The 27,591-nt window shown below is 47.7% G+C and overlaps 1 protein-coding gene across 1 annotated transcript in view; it reads left to right on the forward strand.

Moving 5' to 3' along the window:
• The window catches only part of MED13 (mediator complex subunit 13), a 1,552,815-nt gene that overhangs the window by 568,931 nt on the left and 956,293 nt on the right, over positions 1-27,591 (forward strand). Inside the window, exons 11-14 of the mRNA XM_085649419.1 lie at positions 7,929-8,013; positions 9,001-9,122; positions 18,516-18,603; positions 25,503-25,714. Of these exons, the coding sequence (XP_085505545.1) occupies positions 7,929-8,013; positions 9,001-9,122; positions 18,516-18,603; positions 25,503-25,714 (507 nt within the window). The remainder of the gene's footprint in view (positions 1-7,928; positions 8,014-9,000; positions 9,123-18,515; positions 18,604-25,502; positions 25,715-27,591) is intronic.

Genomic DNA, 27,591 nt, shown 5'->3' on the forward strand with positions numbered 1-27,591 from the left:
CACGTTTCCCTCCCTTTCCGGGCCCCGAAGCGACTCCTGCCCAGCTTTGTATGTTCTATGAGGTGATGCATGCCATCTTTGGGTGGCCTGAACCCGCCGGCATGCCTTAGGGCCCGCGGACTCGGTTGGGGGGGGGGGGGGGCCTAGACCTTCTCCGCCAGATCGACGCCAGTCGACCTGATTATACCTCCACTGGCGCCGCTACCTCCGGCACCTCTACCGCGTTCAATGCTAGTCGGACCCCGGCCGGCGTCGACCCCGGCCTTCATCCCGACTTGGTCCCGGACTGGCGTCGCCTGTCGCCGGATCCGCCGCCAAGTGGGGTTTTTGTGCCCCTGTTTACTCCTGGGGTCCCTTTTCGACCAGAATGGCACCCAGAGGATGAGGACGACTGGGAGGGTTCAGGTGACCCTCTGACTGACCAGTTGGACAGTCAACAGGACTGGAGAGAGGAACTTGGAGATGCCAGTGGTTTGGACACCTCCCCTGACCTTGGCATGTTGTCTCCTCCTACCGGGGCTACGGAGTAGGGAGCGTCGTATGCAGTGGTGTTGCGTAGGGCAGCCGAGACTCTCAACCTCGAGCTTCCTGCGGTGGTGGTCAGGACTAACCTCCTGACAGAGGTGCTTCAACCAGCAGTATGCTCTTCGGAGCCCTTGCTGCCGTTTAATGAGGCCCTCATCGACGTCCTCTTGCGCACGTGGTCCAGACCCAACACGGGGGCTCCTGTGGACAGGATGATTACCCGACGCCACAGCCCTGCTCCGGGCCACCCCACTTTCTTTTTCCCAACACCCCACCCTGGAGAGCTTGGTAGTCCAAGCCTCCACTTCCAAGAGCTCCACTTCCAAGAGCGCATTCCCTACCACTCCACCGGAGATCGACCATCTTGGAAAGAACTTTTCTCTTCCGCCAGCTTAGGACTGCGGTTGTGTGAGATATGGTTGCGCAGGTGCTGCTTCAGTGTCCGGAGGAGGCCCGGGCAGTGCTCTCCCAGGCTTTCGCCGCCGGGAGGGACGGGACGGGGCGAAGTGTACCATCCGTTGGGGGCTGGACACCGCCGACTCTCTGGGCAGCACCATTTCAACGTCTGTAGCACTTCGTCGCTACGCCTGGATGAGGTCGACTGGCTTTTCAGGGGATGTCCAGAACACCTTGATGGACATGCCCTTTGATGACAGTCGCCTTTTTGGTGACAAAGCAGACCACGCTCTAGAGCGTTTCAAGGACTCACGGGCTATGGCCAAGTCCTTGGGCTTCTCCACCCGCCCTGTGCAGTCTGCTTTTCGCCCCTTTTCTGGCTACTTAAGGGGTGCCCCACCACGTCCCGCCCAGAGCCACAGGCCAGCGCAACCTGTTCTGCCCCATCACAGCCGGGGAAACCACCGCTGTGGTTCTGGGGGCCAGCGGACAGGCCAGTCCACCACAGCCCCCTCTTCAGCAGCCTCCAAACCCTCCTAGTCTGACATTTCAGGTCCATCAAACGCCAGTGGGCGGCAAGATTCGCCATCCCCTCCCCCACTGGTGCACCATCACGTTGGACAAGTGGGTTTTGCAAATAGTCCGAAGGGGCTACTCGCTCCCCTTCGAGACTACCCCTCCAGCCATGCCACCGAGATACCACCGCATGTCGAAGGATCGTCTGGCCCTTCCCCAGCAGGAAGTTGCATCTCTCTTGGCCAAGGGAGCCATTGAGCGCGTAGCTGTCCCTGAAGTAGGTCGTGGTCGTTACTCCCATTACTTTCTGGTCCCCAAGAAGGACAAGGGCCTGCGTCCTATCTTGGATCTCAGGGACATCAACCGCTTCCTCCGGAAGGAGATGTTCAAGATGTTGACGCTTGCTCAGGTCTCGTCTGCCCTCGACCTGGAAGACTGGATGGTAGCTTTGGACATGCAGGACGCTTATTTTCACATTCCCGTACTGCCGGCCCACCGGCGTTACCTACGGTTCACGGTAGGCCACGAGCGTTTTCAATTTACCGTGCTCCCCTTTGGCCTAACCAGCGCACGTCGGGTGTTCACAAAAGTGATGGCGGTGGTCGCAGCTCATCTGCGCAGATTAGGAGTTTGTCTTCCCCTATCTCGATAACTGGTTGTTGAAGGCGGGCTTGCCCCAGGCAGTTGACTTCCACCTTCAGACTATGGCCGACCTCCTGCATTCGCTGGGGTCCTCCATCAATGTGCCAAAGTCACACCTGATGCCCTCTCATTGGAGCGGTTCTGGATAAGACGCGGTTTCGAGTCTAAACTCCCGAACAGCGATTCTGGGATATTCAGGCTATGATTCCGAACTTTCAGCCTCTATCCCATGTTTCGGTCAGAATGACTGAGGCTGCTGTGCCTCATGGCCTCCTTCATCCTGCTGGTCGATAATGCCAGGTGGCATATGCGGGCTCTGCAGTGGAACCTGAAGTTCAAGTGGGCGCAGCATCAGGGGAATCGGTCCGATTGTGTCCAGGTCTCGCAGGGCACTGCACGACAACTGCAGTGGTGGCTCACAAACCAGGATTGGATCGATGGCAGATCCCTCTCCCTTCCCCAACCAGACCACACTGTGGTGACGGACGCATCCCCCCTGGATGGGGCGGCCACATGGGAGAGGTGGAGATCAGAGGTCTCTGGTATCCGGTGGAGTCAGGGCTCCACATCAACCTTCTGGAGCTCTGGGCGATTAGTCTTGCTCTAAAAGCATTCCTTCCCTCTGTCCGGGGAAGAGTAGTGCAGGTGTTCACGGACCACACCACCGCCACGTGGTACTGCAACAAGCAGGGCGGGCTGGGGGTCGTGGACCCTATTTCAAGAGGCCCTCCGCCTCTGGGCTTGGCTAGAACATCAGGGCATATCCCTGGTGGTTCAACACCTGGCAGTTTCTCTGAACGCTAGGGCGGACGAACTCAGCCGCAGGTGCATGATGGATCACGAATGGAGTCTTCACTCGAAGCTAGTGCAATGTCTCTTTCAACAGTGGGGAGAGCCTTTGCGCGTTTTGGTGGCAAATAGATCTAACAAGGTCAGCAATTCTGCTCGTTGAAATTTCCAGGGCGGCACTCGCTAGGCGACCCTTTTCATCGCGAGTGGAGTTGCGCTCTGTTGTACACCTTTCCGCCTATACCACTTCTGCCCAGAGTGCTGAAAATCAGGCACAACCAGGCCCAAGTCAATCTTGTGGCTCTGGATTGGGCATGAAAAGTCTTGTATCGCGAGCTGCTCGACATGGCCATCGATCCTCCGATCAGACTGCCTCTTCTGGAGGAGCTTCGGTCACAGCAGCAGGGGACGGTCCTCCACCTGAACCTGTCCAGCCTCCACCTCCTTGCGTGGAGATTGAGCAGCGGCAGTTGACTTTTTCGACCTGCCGCCTGAAGTCTGTGGTGTAATCTTGGCTGCCAGGCGTCCCTCCACTAAGACTGTATACACCTGCAGGTGGAACAAGTTTGTAGCATGGTGCACAGCAAAGGCTGTGGATCCCCTTTCTGCCCCTCTTTCTGAGGTTCTCTTGTTTCTTCTTTCTCTAGCCCAGCAGGGCTCTGCTCTGGGCACTACCAAGGGCCATCTTTCGGCCATTTCTGCCTTCCTTCGGCTTCCAGATCAGCCTTCCCTTTTCAAGCCCCAGTTGTAAGTCGCTTCTTGAAAGGCATAACTCATCTCTTCCCCCTATTCTCTTTGTTATGCCTCCGTGCGATTTGAACCTGGTTTTAACTTATTTAATGTGTGCTCCCTTTGAGCCGCTTCACAACTGTCCTTTAATGCTCTTGACTCTCAAAACTGCGTTCCTGGTGGCCATCACCTCTGCCAGACGAGTGAGTGAGCTCCAGGCTCTTTCTTCTAAGCCTCCTTTTCTCTCTGTACATCTGGACAAAGTTGTCCTTAGGACTCATCTATCCTTCCTGCTCAAGGTTGTCACTACCTTCCACATTGGGCAGACTATCACTTGGCCCACCTTATTTCCACCTCCGTATCCTTCGAAAGAGAGAGAGGCTCCACCGTCTGGGCCCAAATCGTTTGCTTTCCTTCTATCTGGATCGTACAAAATAGTTCTGTGTGGATGACCAATTCTTTGTTGGCTACGTGGGTGCCAAGAAAGGTTGGGCCGTACACAAGCAAACCATTTCTCGGTGGGTCGTTTTGTGTATAAAAGCATGCTATTCTCTGGCTAAAAAAAGAGCCTCCAGTGGGGCTACGTGCCCATTCCACCAGGACGACGGCAGCCACTACTGCCTTGGGACGTGGAGTTCCTCTACATAACATCTGTCAGGCAGCTACGTTAGCATCACTGCACACGTTTACGAAACACTACTGTCTGGACAGCCAAGTCCAGAGAGACGACTTCTTTGGCCGTTCTGTTCTCCAGGACTTTCTGGTGTTATCTTGATTCACAGACCCACCACTGGGGTTGGTTTTGCTGGGGTATCTATTCTAAGGTAAGGAATCTATAACGTGTTTCTTTCAAATGAACAAGTTACTTACCTTCGGTAACGATATATCTGTAAGGAACATTAGTTAGTAATAGATTCCTTACCGCCCCACCCATCTTCCCCGTTCTGCGAACTTATTTCTGGGGTTAAGGATATCCTTTCAGGGCCCTAGTTTTGTACACCAGTGGTCAGTGTCTTGCATGGCTCTGCATTTCTGGCGTGGAAAGTCATGCACAGAACTGACTTCAGTGCGCGAGGGCAGCATCTAAGTAGCTACCGCGACGTCATCCCGGGGACCACGACACCACTGACGGACGCAGAGCCGACCGACGCGCAGAGGTACTGCTGACGAAAAACTTTCCAGATCCAGTCTGACGCCTGGGGGTAATTCTAAGGTAAGGAATCTATAACTAATTTTTCTTACAGATATATCGTTACTGAAGGTAAGTAACTTGTTCTGTTTGGGGCGTTTAAGATAGCTACAGTTTTCCCCTTCCTTGGGGTGGGTAAACCCCCTATTATGGCACCCTTCAGTGGGATGGGTGCGGCATATGCCTCTGGTTGGCTGGTTCCCCTCATCTCCAAGATGGTGGGGGACTTGGTTGTTCCTCGCCTCCCCACCTAAGGGGTGAAGTTGGCAAAGGTAAGCACACCTCTCCTCGGCCCCCCTCCCGAATAATAATTAAAAAATTAAAATAAAGCATGCAAAGGCCGGCCCCGGGGTATGGGGACCCCGGAGCCATAAATGGCCTGAGGGGGGACACGCAGCCCCCCTCCATAATAAAAATAAGTTGGGGCCATGCCCTGGGGGATGGGGTCCCCGGGGCCCAGAATTGGCTACGGGAGGGGGGCCCACGTGGCCCCCTTCCCGTTAATATATATATTTTTTTAATGGGGGTCAGGACCTGGGGGGGATGGGGTCCCAAGGGCCCAAAAACAGTAACAAGGGGGGGCCACACAGCCCCCTTCCCCAATTTTTTTTTTTTTTTTTTTTTATACTTGCGATTGTGCCGGAGACCCCGCTCCCTCCCATCAACACACTGCAAACGCGCCCTGTGGCACGTTTTAAGTTGGGGAATTAATTCCCCTTCAATTATGGGGGTTCCCTGGGGGACACCTAGCACACCAGGTACCTCCAGTAAGCGCCACAGGACTGTGTTGCAGAGAGGCAGTCCAGGTCACTCCCCTTTTAACTCCCCTCTGCAACGCAGCTCTGTGGCGCTTACTGGAGGTACCTGGTGGGCTAGTTGGCCCCCAGGGACCCTCCGGATTGAAGAGAAATTAATTCCCCAACTTAAAATGCGCCACAGGGCGCGTTTGCACACACGTCACCTCAGGCCCCACCCCCTCCCTTTACCACGGTGCAAACGCACCACTTGGTGCGTTGTAAGTTGGGGAATTAATTCACTTTCAATCCTGAGGGCCCCTGGGGGCTAACTAGCCCACCAGGTGATTCCAGTAAGTGCCACTGTGCTTTGTTGCAGAGAGGTGGTCCAGGCCACGTCCCTTTTTACACCTCTCTGCAACATAGCTCTGTGGCGCGTACTGGAGGGACCTGGTGGGCTAGTTTGACCCCAGGGACCCTCCGGATTCAAGGGGACTTATTATGTCATGAGTGATGTAATATGTGACATCATCAGCAGTGCATTGCGGGGGCGCAAGTTATAGTTAGCTAAACTAACTATAATGGGGGAATTTCTATGGTTTTATACGAGTGAAATGTCCAACTAACTACAACTTTCCCCAAGACCTATGGTTTTTTTCAGTAAACTCCCTCTCCTCTCCTCTCCTCTCCTCTCCTCTCCTCTCCTCTCCTCTCCTCTCCTCTCCTCTCCTCTCCTCTCCTCTCCTCTCCTCTCCTCTCCTCTCCTCTCCTCTCCTCTCCTCTCCTCTCCTCTCCTCTCCTCTCCTCTCCTCTCCTCTCCTCTCCTCTCCTCTCCTCTCCTCTCCTCTCCTCTCCTCTCCTCTCCTCTCCTCTCCTCTCCTCTCCTCTCCTCTCCTCTCCTCTCCTCTCCTCTCCTCTCCTCTCCTCTCCTCTCCTCTCCTCTCCTCTCCTCTCCTCTCCTCTCCTCTCCTCCAGAGAGGTCTGTCCAAACCCCCAAATATGAACATCTGTATCAACATGTCCAAATTCAAAAGTACTCCAGCACAAAGTAGGGCAGGAGGGAGGTACCACAGACCCACAGAGGCCAAAAAGGATGACTGGTAGTAATGAGTGTGACCACTGGCACTGCTGGCTTATCTTGTTAGTCTCCTGAGCCAGAGGCCTCCCATTCGGTGGTTTCCTTGTCTGTCTCCAATGCCACCCATCTGTTCCCCCCAGCCCATGCCTGATGCTGCTGTATTTCCGCCACCACTCTCGTCCTCTTTGATTCAACCTGGTTATTAGTAGGTGGTAGCTTTGAGGCAGTGTCACTTTGTGTGCTTTGGTCTGTTTCCACCACTCTGTGCTTCTCCCAGGGGTCTGGGTCAGGGTCGGTTCTACGATTGCCATTTTGTGGTAAAATGGAGAGCATACTTTTAAGGAAAGTTCAGCTTTTGAAGAAGTTATTTGACCGCAGTTAAGGTCTCCCTCCGTCTTTAAATTCTGGTGATGTAGCCCAGATAGATATTCATGCCTCCAACCTCCTCACAATACTCCCTGCACTTTCCCCCAAGTGGCCAGGGACCATGGGTGCGTGCCACCTGAAGGATCTGGTCTGTATCGGAAGTTCAATAGCTTTTCCACCCTAGCTCTCCGTGGAGACCCCAGCAGGGCGGCCTGTCCAGTACCCAGTGGGCACGTTCCACTGTGAACAATTTGGAGCTTGCTTCCCACTACCATCTGTCCCAACCATTCTTCAGTGAACAATTTCATATAAGGTCTTTCTCCTATTCAGGGACCCCCACAATCTGGACAGTGTTACGGTTAAAGTGGCCAACAGTTGGTTGTGCCCGCTTGTCTCCATGAGTTTCATGTGCGTTAGCAGAGAGTCAGTTTTTTCCACCCTCTCCACCAGTTTCTTGTGGTCTGTCCTGAGAATGCCCAGTTCTTGGGCCACTGAGTCAGTCTTGAACTGTAGTGCCAATGTAGGGGTGTTACTGGTCACCAGGATTGCTGCCGTGTTAGGCTCTGGGCTTATGGTTTCCTGCATCTGGTTCCCCTGTTCCTTGTTGGGTGGGTGGTGGTCTCTGGCTTTAGTGTTTCACCACTTTGATGCGGGCCCTCCTTTGGTCAAGTATTTGTGGGCTACCTGTTGATTTCCTATTCAGCCTCTGTCTATGTTGACACCCACTAAACAAACTTTATTTTATACTATAACACATATGCACCCATCCACTAGATGGAAGATTTTTGCTCAGCATGTGAATTTAGAATATCTTTAAGCTGCAAAACCATAATTAAAAGTAATGTTTCTTGTGACCGTGGCAACCTGAGCATCTTGCAGTGCGGTCACATAAAGATACTTGTAGTCCATATTCTTGAACATTAAAATCGATCATCTTTAAGGATTACTTTTCTGTTTTTTCAAGGCTGAAGATGGGATGTCTGGTGCAACAGGACTGCCAAATGAAGGGGAAGATGCAATGTCTTTATTTAGTCCTTCCGTCAAGCAAGGTAAAGTTTTGAGCAGTGTTGGAATTAAAAAAAAAAAAAAAAGTCTAAAACTATTTGGAATACTTTACGCTTTAGTGCATAGTGTTTAATGATTCCACATGGAATTTATTGTACCTAACTAAGCTGATATGGTGCAACTACGTGAACAAAGGCATAAAACGTTTGGATATTATATTCTGGAAAATGTTGCCTCTAGTTTAGTTAGTTGTTAAGCCATTAAATAAGGTTTCTCTCCTCAGTGCCTCAAATGAGTGAAAATTGGGATAATGCATAGTCTTCATCCAGTCTTATTAAGCATAATCCTAAACCTTAGTAAAGGGGAAGTGTGGTGCAGAGTTGCTCACCTGGGATAATACTGGCAACATGTCAGATAGTGATCTCCGGCTGCATCAGACTAAGTCTCAACTAAACCGTTGCATAATATGCCGGAATGGGCAGTGGCAGAAGAAAAAAATCACATGACCTAATGGAACAGATAAGCTAACTGGTGATTTGGCAGAGTGGAAAAATGACTTGCTCCAAAACCTGTTGATTCTTAGAGTACTGAAGGAGAGGCAAGACCCTGAATATGAACGTGAAGCCCTATTTTCTGATGGGAGTTGTGGGCAATTGACACATTTAATTTTCTAGAATGTGGTTAAGTGATGAATTAATTGAAATTAACCACAACAAATGCAAAGAGGTGGGTCGTCAAATCATAAGTAATTGACACGCTGGTGCTGTGATCAGATATTGCTCTTAAGCTTGTATACTGTAAGTTTTATTTTTTGTATACTTGTGATCAGATTCAGCGTTTGCCTGTATACAAGTTTATTGGTAATTTGTTAGTAATCAAATGATAACTCTAAATTCATTTTTAAAAAGGACATTTTGTCACTTCAGGTTTGACTATATAGGTTTGCAGTATTTTAGCTATTGGTTAATCTGTTTTACATTCTTGTTTGGGCTTTTCAGTTTATCTTGATCTATGTTTTTTCTATATTGCAGAAGCTCAGCCTGCAGCTCCTCATAGCCGAACAGCATCAACCAGCCTTATTCATGAGAATGATCTGGTTGTATCTTATACTGATCTCGATAATCTCTTCAATTCTGATGAAGATGATTTAACAGTGAGTAAAGTACTAACCTACAAAACTAGTGTTTACTTATAATCTTATGAGAGGTGGGCCCCAGGCTGATTTCTGAGAATGTTCCACCTACTTTTTTAATTTAATTTTATTGCTGCAGAGTTGTTTATTAATACAGGGTTGTATCTTTGGATGCAAGGAAGGAATCAAATGTCAAGGTTAAACGGGTAGCTTGGTGCCCCCAAATGTTTAGTGTTTGTAAGCTGATGTTCATTAATGAGCAATAACACCCAACCAAATTTCTTCGCCAGTGCCCACAACACGTTATTAACGGAGAAAGAAACTCTCCCAAACACTGCCTGTGTACTACTGCCATTTTCTTTCCTTTTAGTAAAGGAAACTTAAGTCTAGCAGCATGTTACTATTGTGTAGACTTTAGCCAATGTGAGTATAGAGTGTAACAGTATCCTAAGGTTCTACACTTTTGGAGAAGTAGCAAGACTTCCAAAGTCTAGAAACTGATCGAAGTTCAGTGAATAGGGCTCAGATGCTTCCATCACTAGAATCTAGTGTGACAATTGAATGCAGACTAAGCACTTGCTTCCAGAAGAGTAGGTGGGGTGTTATCCTGCCAGAAGTCAGTTTGTCTCATCTGCATGCATTTGGAATCTATGCTGAGCAATCTGTCTGGGGCTTATGTAGATTTTGAGATGAAGATTGGAGAAGTTTAATCCTGGGATGATCAAACAGACACTGGACCCATTCCAGCATTTTAGCGGCAGTTGTGGAGAAGTAATTGGATCCATTGGGTTAAATAGAATGTACCCACCTAGTGTTGGTGTTTCAAGCTGTATTGTGGTCAATACTGGTCTAGTTGTTGGAAGGATCACTTTGTTTTTTATTGTACTTGTCTCACAAAAGAAGCGGTCATCTACATATTAAACTGGTTTCAGTGCCCTCTGCAGGCCTGAATCCAGGCAGATGGACAACCAGATTAGGTTCTCATAACATAAAGCTTTTTTCGGAGATAAATTCTGATGGATATATTTGACCGCAGGTGCCTCAACTTAAATTTGCACTAGTGCTCCTGGGTGCTGGTATGTGACAGCATGCAGCTTCATGCTGACCTATATCTCAATGAAAGTGACAAAGTAGAGCCACATACAGTCACTATCTCTGCAAGCTGATGTCAGTTCCTTCGTGCATATTTTGATGCGGATCCAGAGCCCTGCTCGTACCGTTGTCTATCTTATGACCACTGTTATGTTATAAATGTTTATAGCGCAGTGGTTTCTTTAAACTGAGCGTCCCCGCTCTGAGATTGCCCATCACAAACATCAAACACAGATCAAAAAAGAGGGAAAAATAAGGCTGCGGAAACAGAAGAAGATAGACCTGAGCTGTGAACAAGAAGAGGCCAGAAGCAGTCCCTGGAAATGCCAATATTAGGTCAACCTCCACAACCAGGTTTTAGACTTCCTGAATGTTTCTAGGGTTTCAGGTGAAGGGGCCTTCCACAGCTTTGAGGCCTGGAAGCCGAAGGAACATCCACCCAAGCAAGATATGTGTGATGTAACAACTTCCAAAGCTGTGCCCCTTGACCTGAGACTTCGACTGAATCGGTAGGGTTTCACTAAGGAGAAAAGGTACTGGGGACCTCTGTTATGGCAAAGGCACATGGTTTAAAAGATTATCAGTGGGAAAAGTGTATTTTGTCAAGGGCCTGACCAGAGGCCGCACACCGCGGAAAGATCCAGCAACAGACTGGCTGCAGCATTCTGCACTCTGCTCTTTTTGTAGTCTGTCCTGGATGTCTCCAATATAAAGTATGTTACAATAGTCCAGTTTGGACATAGCAAGAGCCGGGACTATTGTTTCCCTGGTGGTAATGTGAAGGTCATTGATTTTTGCATAAACGTTTTTCGGCCATGTAGGAGATTTGGTTATCAAATGTTAGATTGGTGTCAAACCACATTCATAGATATTTCACTTTCGGTTTAGAGGCTGGAGCAAGACTGAGTGCATCAGGCCGATAACCAAATGGAGGGTTGTTTATCTACAAGGAGTACCTGTTCTATTGGCGTTCATCTTAAGGAAGCGTCTGTTCATCCATTCCGCAAGTTCCACCAGGCAGGATCTAAATTGAGACGTAGCACCATCCTCCTAGGAGAAAGTGACCAGCTGTGGGTCATTGGCATAAGATATAATGGCCACATTGTGTTGCTCGATGACTTAATCCAGGGTGTGCGTGTAAAGATTGAACAAAGTAGGGCTCAATGTAGAGCCCTGAGGCACCCCCTGTGGCAGAGGCAGCACTTCCGATGACAAGGGGCTTTGAACTACTGTAGGAAGCTAGTTCTGTATATACTATACCAAAGTAAGTTATAGTGTGCACAGTCTAGTGAATCCCTAAAGGTAGGCAGAGACTAAATAGATAATACCTTACTCCCTATTTGTGGTAGTGTGGGGGCGAGCAGTAGGGCTTAATCAGAGGGTAGTGTTGAGCATTTATTGTACACACACAGGCAAGAAATGATTTCACACACTCAAAGACTGAACTCTGACCAATTGTTTTGTACAAAAATATTTGTTATATTTTAGTGTTATACCCCAGCCAGCCTTGGTGCAGTTGAGTAAAAATAGTACTTTTCTGATAATATAGTTGAATGCCGTTGAATGTAGATACAGGTAGGTCAAAAATTCACAAACAGTTGAAATTTCTTTTCAGTTACTTGGCAATTCCTTTGTACTTACATTTTAAATTACTTTTTCTACTCATTGCCTAGATATCCGAATGGGACATTTCCTAAATAAAATTGAAGTAAGTCAGTTTTTGTAAAAACAGATTGTTCTCATACAGTTTTCAACTCCTCACTTGAACTTTTTTCATAGAAAAGTAGTTGATGCAGTCATATGGGAGAAAATGAAGTTATCGGTTTAAATGTCAGTAAGTACTTGGTTGTAGGAGTTGGGTTTCTGGGGTTAGAACCAGGCTTCCCACAGGGTCAATGATGCACTCAAAAAGCACCCTCCGCAGAACAAGGGCTGCCGGGTGCAGAGTGCCGAGGCCCAATGTTATCCATTGGGGGATAGGGGCCTTAGGTTGGTGGCTGCTCACAGGCTATGTGTCTGTGTGTGTCTCCCCTCCCTCACTCCCTCCCTCCAAGGGTGGCACAATATGTACTGCAGCCCTTAGAGGCCTTCCCTGGTCACAGTGCCTTTGGTATCTATTACAAGGGACTTGCGTATGGCCAGAGAGGTGCCAAATAGGGGTATAAATGTACAGTTTTGGGAAAGAACACAGGCCCTGGGAAACTGATCGGCAGAGACTCAGGCTACATAAATTCAAAGTGCATCAGAAATCTGGCAAAAAGTGGAGGGGGGGGGGTACTTCAATAACAACCCACTTTTCCGCAACTACCTGAAAGGTGCGGTTTTGGAGGAAGAAAGCCAGCCACGTAAATAACAGAACGTGTAACTGTGAAGCGCATGTTCACCCACAAAGGGGCATCTTGGCGCTGAATAACAGATTTTGATTGTTACCCAAATCAATGGTACTCATTTTGTCGACCTCAAAGGATGAGAGGCTGAGTGGACTCACCGGGATTTGAACCTGTGACCATGAGGTCGAACACAGGCCACTGCAGTGGATGCATTCGCCCACTAAGCCACCAGACCCGGTGTCAACTTATGACACCGCAATTCCCTAGCTGTTCTAGCAGACGGCCAAGGGATCGAATACTGCGTTGAGGTCCAGCATTGAGTGCCAGAGTTTGCTCCCAGTCAGCACAGTCTGAGAGACTCATAGACCAGCAGTAAGGCGGACCTAGTTGTGTTGTGTTTTAGGCCCAAAAACCTGATTGAGTCTCATGAAGTAAGTTATTAGTCTCTATGAAACCTGTCAGTTGGGCATTGACATGCCTCTCTGCAACTTTCTAGTAGAAGGGAAGCAGTGAGATGGGCATACAATTTTCCGATTACAATTGATCTAATTATGTTTTTTAAGAAGCGTCTTGACAATCGCATGCTTCCATTTCGAGGGAACTATGTCCAACAGATTGTTCAGACTGGGCAAAGTGTCTAAGTACCCTGAACCAGAATCCTGGGTGGGGATGGGCCAGATGGTGACTCTGATTTTACCTTCATAAAAAGTCTGTAGCTCATCTAAGGAGGGGGTAGTGAAACTGAGAAGGCCTTCTTTAGGGGTTGGAACACCAAACCAGGTCTCTTGGCACCTTGCTGTCTCGGAGAAGGTGTCAGATTTTTGCTACCTTGTCAAAAAATTGAAGCAATATGTGCAGATACACGCTATAGAGATAAGGTTTTATCGAGTTATCTCGTAGAGTTAAACGAGGACTATTCTGCGCATAGAATTGACTGCGTGTAGTGCTAATTATCTTATTGTATTCCCTCAAAGCCAAGTAATAGTTAGCTTAACTATCGGCACTGAAATCTTTGCACCATCAGCACTCTAAGCGCTTGCAAGATTTCTTCCATAGCAGTAGTTCCTCATTGAACCATCTGCGGATCCTGCTGAGGGCCCAGTGTAGGGAGCTGGGTTTCTGTTAGAGTAACACCCCACCCCACCCCCCCCTCCCACGTTTTGCCAGACTACAAATGCACTTTGACTTGATGTGCCCTGGGTCTCTGCCAATCTGTTTGCTTTTGCCTGTGTTCTTTCCCACAACTGTACATTTGTATCCCCAATTGGCACCTCTCTGGCCACATGTCAGTCCCTTGTAAAAGGTACCAAGGGCACTGTGGCCAGGGATAGCCTTCAAGGGCTGCAGCACTTATTGTGCCACCCTTAGAGGCCCTGTACCTTTACACACACGCACACTGCCATTGCAGGCTGTGTGTTTTGGTGCAGAACAAAGTGAAGAGTCGACATGGCACACATTCCTGTGTCATGCCTACAACCCACTGCCCTGGCATTGGTCAGCCACCCCTCTAGCTGGGTGCACTATACCAGTGGTGAGGGGACAGGTGCATGAGCCCTGTACCCCTACAGTGTTTAGACCAATTCTTAGACATTGTAAGTGCAGTAATGCCATTAAGAGTACATGGTGCTGGGAGTTAGTCATTACGAACACCACAGCACCATAATGGCTTTACTGTAAACTGGGAAGTTTGGTATCAAACCTCTCAGCACATTAAACCCACACTGATGCCAGTGTGGAATTGAATGAAAATGCACTCAGAGGGCATCTTAGAGATCACCTCTGAAAAACGACCAGCCTCTAGCGGGTTCCCTGACTGGTACACACCAGCCTGCTACCACAAGACATGTTTTTGGACCCCTGGAGTGTGAGCTTTTGCTCCCTGTGCCCCGAAAGAAAGCCTTTTCTGAGCGCAGATAGGCACACCTACCCCAGGCCAGGAAGAGCCATCTGTGACAGGGGAGCTTGAAAGGCCTTGCTGCCTTTGTAATGCGACCCCAGCCTCTCCTGTTATCAGGAGCAGGCCCCCTTCCTGTCTCCCCTCATTTTCAGCGGAAAGACAGGCGGGAACAATTAGCACAGCCCAGAAGGTGTACCCACCTCTGCCAACCCAACCCCTCAGGTGGGGGAGGCAAGGTAGAGCCCACTCTTCAATGCCTGCCATCTTGCAGATGGCAAGCATACTCCAGTCAGTATCAGGGATTGTGCCCCCTCCCCCACGTGGGGTGAGCTCACCAAGGGTATAGTCACCCTAAGGTCATTAGCCCATTGGCTACTGACCTCGAGACCCCTAAAACGCCCCCTACATGCATTATTTAGGGGGCAGCCCTGAACCAAGACAACAAATTACCGTAACCTACAAAGGACGAAAGACTCCCCCCAGCAGAGGAGACTGCAGAAAGCATCTGACTTGACCCCAGCCCTACCAGCCCGACTACAGTTTACAGAGATCCTGCGCCAAGTCAACTTGTCCTGTAGCCAGCGACCTCCAGAACCCTGGGAGGACTGACTACCTTCAACAAAGACAAGATCGCCAGTGAACAGCAGCCCTGTTCAAAAGATACTCCCAAGATAGACTCTGAGCCTGCTGAGGACAAAGCAACCCAGCCCAAGTTCGAGTGGCTCACCGGTCCCAGCTAGGTCCCCCAGCGGACTCCAGAGTCCAAGTCCTCCAGAAACCCCTGCATTCAGCCCCCCTGCGCCCTGGAGAAGAGAACCCAAGGTGCACCTACGTCCCGAGCTCTCCAACTTACCTGCCCAGCTGTTGGTTCCTCCGGGAAGACTTCCTGGACCGAGCCTGCAGCCAAAATCCAAAACTGACAACAGCCATTTAAATTAACCGGGCACCTGACGCCAAAACAGCACCTTTCACCCAGCCACCCCAGCGCCGCTACGGGTGTACTTTAGGTGCTAACTTGGATCTCCCTTTGCACTGAGCCCAACACCAGGAGGTTTGCTCCCACAAACTTGTGGCCTGCTCATGAGCAGCCACCAACCGGATGACCCTTGTCCCCCCTTTGGTTAACATTGGGCCTCAGCATTCTGCACCCTGCGTCCTGGTGCTGCTGAGGGTGCTTTTGAGAGTACATCCTTGACCCTGGGGTAACCCCAGTTCTAACCCCAGAATATCAACTCCCACAAACTTGTACCTAACTGCAAACCGTTAACTTCATTTTTCTTCCTAGGAATACGTTGACTGTTTTCCCTTGCAAATTGTTGTGTGTGGAGTTGGTTTGTTTGAAACACTGAAACTGCATATGTACAAAAACTCATTTACTCCTCTTTTCCCTAGGAAATGTCCCAGTTTGATATCTAGGCATATCGCACGGAGTAGAAAAAGTAACTTAAAACGTAATCTAAATAGTAACGTACAGAGTAATCTGTATAGTAACTGCAAAGTAATTTCGAAACATTGACTTACCGGTAATTCAATCAACTGCATTTAAACCTGCATTCAACTGTAAAACCTTGCATATGATTTTGCAAAGCATGCATTTCACTTACCTGCACCAGACTGGACTTGGTTCTAATAATAAAATAACCATGTTAGTATACAAACAGATTGGTATGAGTTCAGTCTTTGAGTGTGTGACATAATTTCTTGCCTGTGTGTGTACAAGAAATGCTTAACACTAACCTCTGATAAAGCGTTACTGCTCACCCACACTACCACAAATGGAGAGTAAGGTGCGATCTACTTTTGCCTCTGCCTACCTTTGGGGTTCCACTGGACTCTGTGCTCACTATACCTCATTTTGGTATAGTAAATACAGAGCCAGCTTCCTACACCCAGTGATCCAACCTTCAAGATGCTGGTTGACAAATCAATATCTTTGCTTGACTGCGATTCCTCCAACATCAGTGCCTCGGAGAAAGCAGTCGGGGTGACCTTCGCCCATTTCCCAATTTTACATTTTACGCCTTCCTTATGGGTTGAAATGGGTCTAATCAGCGGAAACAAACGAAAAAATATAATGGTGCGACCAAATTCTGGGATGGGATCCCCAACAATCAGTACTATGGAGTTGGCAAATGTTGGCTCTAAAGTGTGGCATAAAATGTAAGTAGGGGTCCTCCGTGAAGGAGGATGCCGGGAGGCAAGTTACATTGTTAAAGTGTAAATTACGATCACTTGTGACTACCAGATTCGTATAGCGCAATGACTAAGAGGGTAGGATATCTGCTAGTGAAGAGGTAAAATTAGGGGCTGGCCCAGGTGGTTGGTAAATTAAGAATCCTGCCAGCTTGTAATTCCTGGATATGGTCAGGGTGAAAAAGCTGCCTCAGTCTACAATATTAGCATCTTGGAATGTACAACAAATAGATTGTTTAAAAATAATCTCTATCCCCACCACCTCTTTAGGAGATGCGATCCTGTCTGACAATTAAGTAGCCTGTTGGGATTGAGTTTAGAATGTCTGGAGCAGAGTTTTTCGGTAAACCAGGTTTCAGCTAGGAATTATGAATCTGGTTGTTTTGTGAAGAAATAGAGTAAGTCATTCTTATGCTTAAGTAGGGTTCGACAATTGAATTACCAGTGATCCATCAGAAGCGAGTGCGCAACTGTTTGGTTCCTAGTCATCACAGAGGGCTAGCCTCTTAGGATGAAATCACACTTACCACACCCAACAATTGCATGGGATACATAGATTGCATGGCGGCACTCCTCAGCGAAGGATGGGGCAAGCTGGAGAAGTTCACTAGACATGTACAGTCTGGTGTGGGGCCCTGGAGTAGCATGGGTACTGGCCCCTGGTGCAGCATGGGTACTGGCCCCTGGTGACATCCAGGTGCGGATGGGCCTCCCGTTGGCACGTCAGTGGTATGCCTGCCCACCGTCCTCGAATAAGTAGCCTGCCTTCCAAGAGGCATGGGTATGTCATGGGCAGGAGGTCGGAGAGATCAAGAATGGCCAAATGAAATAATCAGGAGCACAGCAGCCCCATACCTGTCTTGACGGCTTCCCTTTCAGATAGGTGATACTGGCCAGATTAAAGGAAATTAAAACACATTTTAAAAGGAGCCTAGGTCCGTGTGCTGCGATGCTGTCTTGGCCTCTACAGGAGCCAGGCAACCCTGGGTGCTTACCTCTTTCAAGGAAAGTAAAAATGACTTTAAGTGAACTGCAGATGCAGTTACGTTGCAGTTATGTACACAAACTGGTAGAACCAATGCTCCTACCAGAGCAGTCCCAACCAACTCTTTGAACAGTGTGCTTCTCCACTTCAATTTTTCATTTTCTCTTGTTTCATCTCTTCTCCTCTCCTTGTGTTTCTTTCAAACTTTGCTGACTAGCCTGGTTCTATTTTGTTAAGCTAAATCTAATATAAAAAATAATCTCATAAGGTTAAGGATATTTCATGTATCCTGATCAGACATACACACCAATTATTGTTTAGAAATTAGTTTTTATAGGTGGGGAAGTAACCTGGAGCATGTTCCCTCCCTTGGATTGATAGTTTAGATGTTCTAGTTAGTAATTTTTTTTTTTAGTTCTGGCTATACTGCCTAGAGTTCTGCGTCGCCTATTGTTTCCAATGCAGTAGATTAAAAATGGAGTGCTTTGCTGCTCGTTTTCTCTAACATCATGCTATTGGCCTTTTTTGGTGTATTTCTTCTTCATTGGGTGTACCTGCATTGCAATTCATAAGGGACTACAATACATGTCAAAAGCACACTGAATTGTACACATTATTTTTCTCCTAGATACTTTGTGTACAGAAAGCAATTCCTTTTCGTTTTCCGTTTAAAGCAGCAACTTTCTTTTAAATCTGACTAAAATGCAAGGCAGAACTATTTACTTTGCCAATGCTTGTTTACATTGCCATTCAGGCCCAATTTTATGCAATTATTTGAGGGATTGAGTTACGGTACCTAGTTTTAGATCTGCACTTCCACTTTTAGATGGCCAATTATTTGCTGGAATTTTGTTATAATTCAGAGAAATCGATGTGATAAAAGCCAACTAACTTAACTGTCTGTTCTTTGACATCAGCCGGGAAACAGGAAAGCATTGAATGTTGAGGATCGAGCCAACTGCAAGGAATCAAAAACTGGCACGCTGGACCCATTGTCCTGCATAAGTAAGAGCGCTATCCCTTTCCTTATTTTTAAACTATTGTCATTAATTTTCCTCTTCATTCTTATCCTCTGCTGCTTAATCAATCTCTTTATTGTAATGTCATTGATTAGATATTTTTGGTCAGGATTGATTTTTCTGAGTAACACAATATTTAAGGGCATACTAGACATAGAGCCGAATGGGTTCATGAGATAATACATATTTTAAACGTAGGTGGTGTAAGGTTCTCGAGTTCATGATGTGATGCTAGCAAGGTGAATGTAAACAATCGAGACAAGTTAAAATGAAGACCTGAAAGAAACATGAAGCTAAATGGTCCTTACTGAAGTGTTTCTTTTGCATTCTGTTAGACTTAGCAGTGAAAAACATCCTGCACAGGGAGCTCTTAAGGTTGTACACTAGTTGATATAGTTGCACTGCTTGGAGCGATAGGTTTTAATAGCGTACAGAAAAATAAAGTTTTGCAGCGTGAATCTTTCTGGATTCACTATGCTGTTCATTATTCCGCGGTCTGGTGGTTGGGTCCGGAATCGTAGTCTTTCTTTTGTCCTTTTTTTTTTTTTTTTTTTTTTTTTTTTTTGTAGCCCAGGTGGGGGTCGACGTCCCACCATTTGGTGTACTACTCGTGACGTCGGCATGCTTTCTTGGGGCGCCATCTTTAGATTCTTTTTTCCGCCGTTGGGTCTGGATCGTCACCGAGAAGCTCCAGAGTTTTTTAACGAAGAAAGAAGAAGAGCACGAGTTTCATCGAAGGAAAATTAAAGGAGACTACAGACAGGAAGAACATCGAGCCGGGAAGACTAAGAAGGAGGAAAACCTCGATCTTCGACGTCCAACGGAGAATGCGCACTCAGGGACACTGAGCGCAGGAATGGACAAATCACCTTTTAAATTCTGCCGTAACTGCCACCACAAATACGCGCAGAAGGACCAACATCCGGTCTGCAACCTTTGCCTGCCAGTTGACCACGAGAGCAAAGACTGCAACGCCTGCTCCGCCTTCACACCGAAGACACTCAGGGTGAGAGAGAGGCAGAGGAGAGCCAACTACAACATGGAAGGAAAGGGTAAGGCCCCGTCTCTGTACGAACTGGGCCTCTCCACCGACGAAGACAACGTCGCCGAGGGACCTGATGACTTCACGGTAGCAGAGACCGATAAGAAGACGTCTGACAAGGTAGGAGAGACGTCGAGCACAAAAACCCTGAAAGGGCTCTGAAAAACAGAGACTGACTCTCGAAAACCAGAGTCTAAGTCCTCGAAGGAAACACCGGCGCCAAAAATTTCGATGACCGCGAGTGGATCCAAGGACGCAAGGCCCAGCGGATTCTTCGAGAAGGACTCCCAGGTGCCGAAGGCCGCCAAAAAACAAAGTCCGTCGAAACAGGCCCACGCGATTGGGCGTTCGACGAAGGACAAGGTTGCGTCGATGCAAGCTCAGTCAAAGGCCAGCACTCGACGCCGAACATGCCTCCGACATGGAGAAGAAAAAGAGAAGGCTCGAGGCGGAGATGGAGAGCATCCTTCAAAGGAAGAAGGAGTTCGACGAGAAGATGAAGAAATTCACAATCCCAACGAAACCACCGATGGTTATAGTCTAGGTCGAAGAGCAGGACGATTTCGACGCCGAAGAGCAGTCAAACTCCCGAAGAAGAGGAAGATGACCTCTACTATGAGGGAGAAGAGGAGGAGGAACAGCATTCGAACTACGGCTCGGCGAAGTCGACGACGCAAGACCTGGAATGGCAGGACCTCGACGCCGAAAATCCAGAAGAGCCCGTGGAGACTTATCCTTCGAGGCCTTCGCCGCCAGATGATATTGGGGCTTACAACATGGTCGTAAAGAGCGCGGCTGCAGCTTTTGGCGTGAAACTAGAGGAGGAAAAACCGAAAGCAGACTTTTTACTCGAGATACTGCTCCCCATCCAAACTAGGAGCCAGTTTCTCCCCATGCTTCAGAGTGTCATGAACCAGGGGAAGGAGGCGTTCAAGGACCCTGCAACATGCAGATCCATCACACCCAAAAAAGAGAAAAAATATAAACACTCCTCCCAGGACCCTCCATACATCAAGGCATCTGTCACAGCAGACTCCATTATCGCATCTACAGCCAGAAAAAGGGCCAATGTTCCGGCAACCTCTGGACCACCTCCTGACAAGGAGAGCAGAAGGATGGACCTCGCTGGCAGAAAAATAGAGAGAAATGCGGCAATGCACTGGCGCATGGCAAACTCCAATGCACTACTGAACAGGCACCAGTACCAACATTGGGACGAAATGGGGGACCTAATCAAGCATCTCCCCGAGCAATACCAACAAAGAGCTACGCATCTAGTGGAAGAGGGGAAGAATATAGCAAATTCATGCCTTAAGCGTTGGACGGGGAAGAGACATCAAGCAGACTGATGGCAATAGGAATCACTGAAAGGAGACCGGCCTGGCTCAGAATTTCAGGATTCAAGCAAGAGGTACAGAACAACATCCTGAACACCCCTTTCAACGGAGAAACGCTGTACGGGGCACCAGTCGATGAGAAACTCACCCAACTCAAAAAAGAGAATGAGACGGCGAGGTCCATGGGGGCCCTGCAATTCAGAGGGATGAGAAGAGGTACCCCGACACAGAGACCTTACGGAAGGGGAGGAAACCAGCCGGGAACGTCACATCAAAAATTCCAGCAAGGCGAGGGTCACGGACAACAGGGGCAGCAGAAACAGAACTGGCAGTACCAGCCTCGGGGCCAGTCCTTTCGCAGTAAGGGGAACGTACGAGGCCAAAGAAGAAGAGGGGGAGACCAACCCGCCTCAAAGTGACTTCGCACGGAGGAGGGTGCTCACCCACAACATCCCTCCAAGGGTAGAGCACAAAGGAACCAAACAAAGAGAGTTACACGAACCAAACGCCTACGCGCATGCAACACCATTAGGCGGCAGACTCAGATTTTTCCTCCAAGAATGGAGAAAAATAACAACAGACAAATGGATACTCAACATCATACAGTACGGATACTGCATAGAGTTGGAAAGGAGACCCCAAAACAAAAAACCAAAGAGAAGGGAACACTCAGGACAAGAGCTAGCACAACTCGTAGAGGAAGCACTACAGCTACTCCAAAAGGAGGCCATAGAACCAGTACCTTTCAAAGAAAGGAACAAGGGAGTGTACTCAAACTACTTCCTGGTACCAAAGGTGGACGAAACACTAAGACCCATCCTGGATCTACGATTCCTAAACAGGTACGTAAGGACGCAAAAATTCAAAATGACATCCCTACAAGATTTACTCCCACAAATGAGAGACGGAGACTTCATGTCCACCGTGGATCTCAAAGATGCCTACCTGCACATCCCAATGAACAGGCAGCACAAGAATCTGTTAAGGTTCACCATCAACAAGGATCACTACCAATTCACAACCTTGGCATTCGGTCTAAAGTCCGCACCAAGGGTTTTCACCAAATGCCTTGCAGCAGTAGCAGCAGCGTACCTGCGGAGGGAAGGAATTCACGTGTATCCTTACCTCGACGACTGGCTAATAAAGGCAAGTTCACGCGAAAAATGAGAGGCACACGCACAGCGTGTCACAAGGACACTAACAAAGCTGGGGTTCTCAATACACTGGGGGATATAATCAATGGAACCAGAACAAGTGAAGATCTTCCTGGGGGCGCAGATCAACACCGTAAAGAAAACTGTGATGCCCAGCGAGAAGAGGACACTAGCCCTGCTGAAGGAGACGTGCCTCTACCAGAAGGGGCGAGCTCTGACAGTGAGAACAGCGAACAAGATCATGGGGATGATGGCGTCATGCATTCACCTAGTTCCCAATGTACGCCTGCACATGAGACCATTCCAGGAATGGCTGCAACAGCAATGGTCACAAGCAAACGGAAGTTGGGAGGATCTAGTGGTTGTAACGCACGCAGTGCAAGAAGAGATAGCATGGTGGAACAGGGAGAACATAACAATAGGGAAGCCCTTAACACCACCAAGCCCAACACTGACCATCACCACAGACGCATCCCAGATAGGATGGGGAGCACATATAAACAAGCTCAGAGTGAGGGGTCTGTGGACTCCAGCAGATGCGGTCAGACACATCAACTATCTGGATTTAAAGACCGTACTGCTAGCACTGAAGGCCTTCCAGAAAAAACTGTACAACCAAAGGGTGTTGATACAAACTGACAATACTACAACTATGTTCTACATAAACAAGCAGGGAGGGACATAATCGTTTCCCCTGTCCAACCTGGCACAGGAAATTTGGAGATGGGCCATCACGCTCAAAATAGACCTGCTGGCCATACACCTACCGGGGAAGGACAATGTAGAAGCAGACTGGCTCAGCAGACAGACTTCAGCATCCCACGAGTGGGAACTCAATGGGCAGGAAACGCAAAAACTATTCAAGAGGTGGGGCACACCGACAATAGACCTGTTTGCAACACACCTGAATGCAAAATGCCAAAACATCGCATCCAGACAACCAGGAAAACTATCCCAGGGGCATGCTTATGGATAAGTTGGTCAAGAACATTTGCCTACGCTTTTCCACCGTTACCACTGATACACAGGGGACTCAACAAGTGCAGGACCAGCAACATGACGCTGATCCTAGTGGCACCACTGTGGGCAAGACAGACATGGTACTCGCAAATAGTGGAAATGGCACAGGGGCCACCACACAGGTTCACAAAAAGAAAAGACTTACTCTCCATGCAGAACGGAGAAGTTCTACACCCAGAACCAGAGAGCCTCTGCCTAGCGGCATGACTCCTGAAGACATAGTGTTCGCACACCTTAAGCTACCCCAAAGCACTATGGGAGTGCTCCGTGAGGCAAGGAGACCGACCACACGGAAATGCTATGGGGAAAAATGGAAGAGGTTCACCCTGTGGTGCAGAAAAAATAAACTGCAAAATAAGTTGACAAGGGAATCAACGGTGCTTAGATACCTCACGCATCTACTAAAAGCCTAGCTAAGTTCGTCTTCGCGAAGAGTCCACCTAGCGGCGATTGTGGCCTACGCACGAGGTGAGACGGGAGAAAGTTTCTTTACGTCACGAGTAGTAAAGAGATTCTTGGAAGGGGCAAAAATGATAGCGCCACCAAAGAGGATTCCGCCGCCGGCATGGAACATCAACATAGTCCTGACGGAATTTATGAAGGCGCCCTTTGAGCCCGTCCACAAGACCTCACTACAAATGCTGACAATGAAAACAGCCTTTCTGGTAGCAATAACCTCGCTGCGCAGAGTGAGCAAACTGCAAGCGTTAATGCTGCAAGAGCCCTACATCCAAATACACAAGGACCGAGTCGTAATGAGGACTGACCCACACTTCATGCCTAAGGTCATGTCAGCATTCCATATGAACCAAACTATTCAAATACCTAGTATCTTTCAAAACCCAGTCACAAGCGCAGAGAGGGCACTACACACTCTAGACGCTAGAAGAGCGGTGATGCACTACATCGAGAGAACAAAGGAGCACAGGAAAACCAAGCAGTTTTTTGCGTCCTTCACAACCAGCTTCCTGGGTAGACCAGTAACAAAAAGCACCATCGCGCGATTGATCGCACTTACGATACAATTCTGCCACAAACAGGCAGGGCAAGAGCTAACGGAGGGGGCACGGGCCCACTCCACAAGAAAGAAGGGAGCAACGATTGCCTTTCTGACAAACACACCCATTCAAGACATATGCCTGGCAGAAACATGGGCTTCAGTGCATTCGTTCACTAAGCACTACTGCGTGGATATACAAATGAACAAGGAAGCACAAGTAGGGCAAAGGGTGCTTCAACATATATTCAACGACCAACGCTCATCTTCCACCCAGCCGCCACAAAGATGACAAACCGCTACAAAGTCTATGCACAGCATAGTGAATCCAGAAAGATTCACGCTGCAAAACGAATAGTTTCTTACCGGTCGGTGTAGTTTTGCAGCTTGAAGATCTTTCTGGATTCACTAGCGAACCCACCCACCTCCGCCAGAAAGATGAGGCAGGAGAGGAAGGTGGAAGGACAGAGTAAAAGAATAAAAGAATACTGAAAGTGGATACATTGAAAAAGGAAAATACTAAAGAACGCCTTGGGTTCCAAAAAAAAGGGAAAAAAGAACCCGAAGATGGCGCCCCAAGGTGGGACTTCCGCAGGAAGCATGCCGACGTCACGAGAAGTACACCAAATGGTGGGACGCCGACGCCCACCTGGCCCACAAAAAATAAAAAAAACGACAAAAGAGACTACGATTCCGGACCCAACCACCAGACCGCGGAATAATGCACAGCATAGTGAATCCAGAAAGATCTTCAAGCTGCAAAACTACACCGACAGGTAAACTATTCGTTTTCTTACATTCAAGTGATCTATGAGCACTTGTGGACAAGAGACTTAAATAACATTTCTGTTTAGTCATTGAGGTGGAAATTTCTAGAGTAAAAGGGAAAAGAGAGGATGAAGCAGTTATTGTGCCTTTTTATTGATGCTTTGGTACAATATTTTTGCAAGATGCAGCGGTTATGGTTTGCTGCATTGATTTTAGTTTCTGCCCTCACCGGCACAATTCAGTTGTAAATCTTGTTTGCTGAGGGTTTTTACTAGCTGTCCTTCTGTTACAGGTCTATTGTCAATCTCACTATATTAGCTATTTGTGCTTGTGTTTTTTGTGGAGAAGTAAAAGTGAGGCTTTGTTGAAGGACTCTGGGAGTTGAATGCTGCAAATACATTAAGGATCATATAGAGGGGAGGCAACTATTAATGACCTTTTTAAGGCACATTCAAAACAATTGTATGTAGTGCTGTTGATTGGATTAAAATGAAACCTTGTTTAAAGGGGTACTAGAAAAAATTTGAACTGAAAAGTTTACTAAAGCCACTTCTGATTTTAAAACAGGTAATGCAGATCTCCATAAGATGTATCCTACCCCTCCATCGTTGGAACCTCATATTATGGGCTATTCCCCCATGAATACGAACAAAGAATACGGTAGTATGGACACTACACCAGGAGGAACACTGTTAGATGGAAGTGGATCCTGCATTGGAGCACATTTTAAAATCGAGATCGACGAGGGCTTCTGTAGCCCAAAGCACTACGAAACAAAGGTAAAATATCCAATCCCAACAATTTTTTTGAGTTTTCAGTAATGGTTTACAGCGTGAAACTAATGTACTTTCCTAGGATATGCATTAATCCACCATCTAGTGACTGGATCTTGAAAAATATGCTTATCTAAATAAACTATACTGTATGGGACGTTTGTTAGAGTTTATGCACTCTGACGTAGGCTGTAATTCCACAATAGCCTGCACTTGACCTGCACTTTCTGATTTCTTATTCAAGATTTTTGAAATATTCTCACTACACATATTCTAGTTAGTCCAATTTTAATTGGACCGTTATGGTTTTACAAACTAGTTGCCAACGAAGTCCTCACCTTAACATATTATCTTTCTTCAGATTGTTAAAGGAGGCCTAATTTGCAAAGGAAAGCTGAAGAGGTTCATGATATGTCCCTAGGCCAGTTCCATTTTCTGACACCCACCTGCATTAAATAATGTTTCTGACATTTAGCACTGTAGATTAACATGCTCTGCGTACTTCCGCCATCTAGTGTTGGGCTCTGACCTGTACAACTTGCTTCTCCTTCAAAGTAAGTCTTTTTGAGTCACAGGACCTAGTGACTCAACCGATTAGCGGTATTCTCCATGGGCTTCGGCACCGTTGTTACTTTTTTGCAAAGCAGAGAAATAAAGGTAACTGAAAAGGGAGATTTCTGTAACAACCTTAGGCAACCAAGGAGGAGGGTGGATGCATGTGAATCAACAGCACTACATGCCACGAAGAGATGCTTACAGGGTAAGTAACATTTTCTGTTTGTGGCTTATGTAGCTTTAGATATATTAGCTGTCCATTGACTGTACAGCAGTCCTTCTAAAAGTTGTGCTTAGCCTGAGGATATTGCAGAAGGACAGTGTGGTTAAGACAGCCTGGCAAACTCTAGTTGTCTGGTCCGGACATCCACGCAGTACTGCTTGGTAACAAGGGGTAAACTGGGTAGCTGCTTTACAGATGTCAGCTAACGGTATATTACCTAATCAGGCCATAGAAGCCTTTTTATTCTGAGTCGAATTGAGGTCTGGGAGCGATGGGCAGGGTCATTTATTTTTGGGCAAAACAAGTCTGTATACACTTGACCAGCCATTGCCTTGGAAAGAGCGCATCCTTTGTGGGGCTTGCAGTAAGAAATAATTAGCCATTGTGTCTTGTAGAAGGGTTTTGCCCTGTCAATATATTATATCAGCCCTCATGACATCGAGTGTGCAGAGCGTGTTTGTAATATTGTACCTTTTACTTAATGTTTATAGCTGTTTCTTTAAGAGCCTTAGTTGTTGTTTAAGCAGCACCATAGCAATGGAAAAATGTGTGTGTGGCCAGCAAGTCAGTTGCACCTGACTGGATCAAGCTGATGGATGGGACATTTCCTTCTCCTGAATAAACTTATCGTTGTTCATCATCCTGGAGAATATTCTTGATTTTACAGTGTTCTGCTACAGTCTTTGTGTGTGGAAAGAAGATCGGCAGCTCGATTGTCTGTTTAAGATGGAACTGGAGACCACCATAGGCAGGAATTTTGCATTGAGTCGGAGAACCACTCTGTTCGAGGCATATGAGCTGCAGAGTTCGAGGCATGTGGGCTGCTGAATTCATATCTGTGCATAGATCACCGCCTAGTGTTGGGTCCGGATGTTTGCACGTTGTTGTCCTGGAAGAGTCTTCGAAGTATCCTTGGATAGGTGACTCCTCCCCTGGACTACAGTGCGCATGGGCATCCTCTCCATCCTCAGATTGTTTTTTTCCGCCATTGGGTTCGGATGTGCTTATCTTGACTCAAGTTAGGAAAAACTTTTTACAGGCCAAAAGGCCTTTAGTTCGCGTCGGTACTGTTCCCGATCGGTATCGATAGTATATGGTTAGTTTA

This window comes from Triturus cristatus, chromosome 3_2, assembly GCF_964204655.1.
Source record: "Triturus cristatus chromosome 3_2, aTriCri1.1, whole genome shotgun sequence".
NCBI classification, from domain to species: domain Eukaryota; kingdom Metazoa; phylum Chordata; class Amphibia; order Caudata; family Salamandridae; genus Triturus; species Triturus cristatus.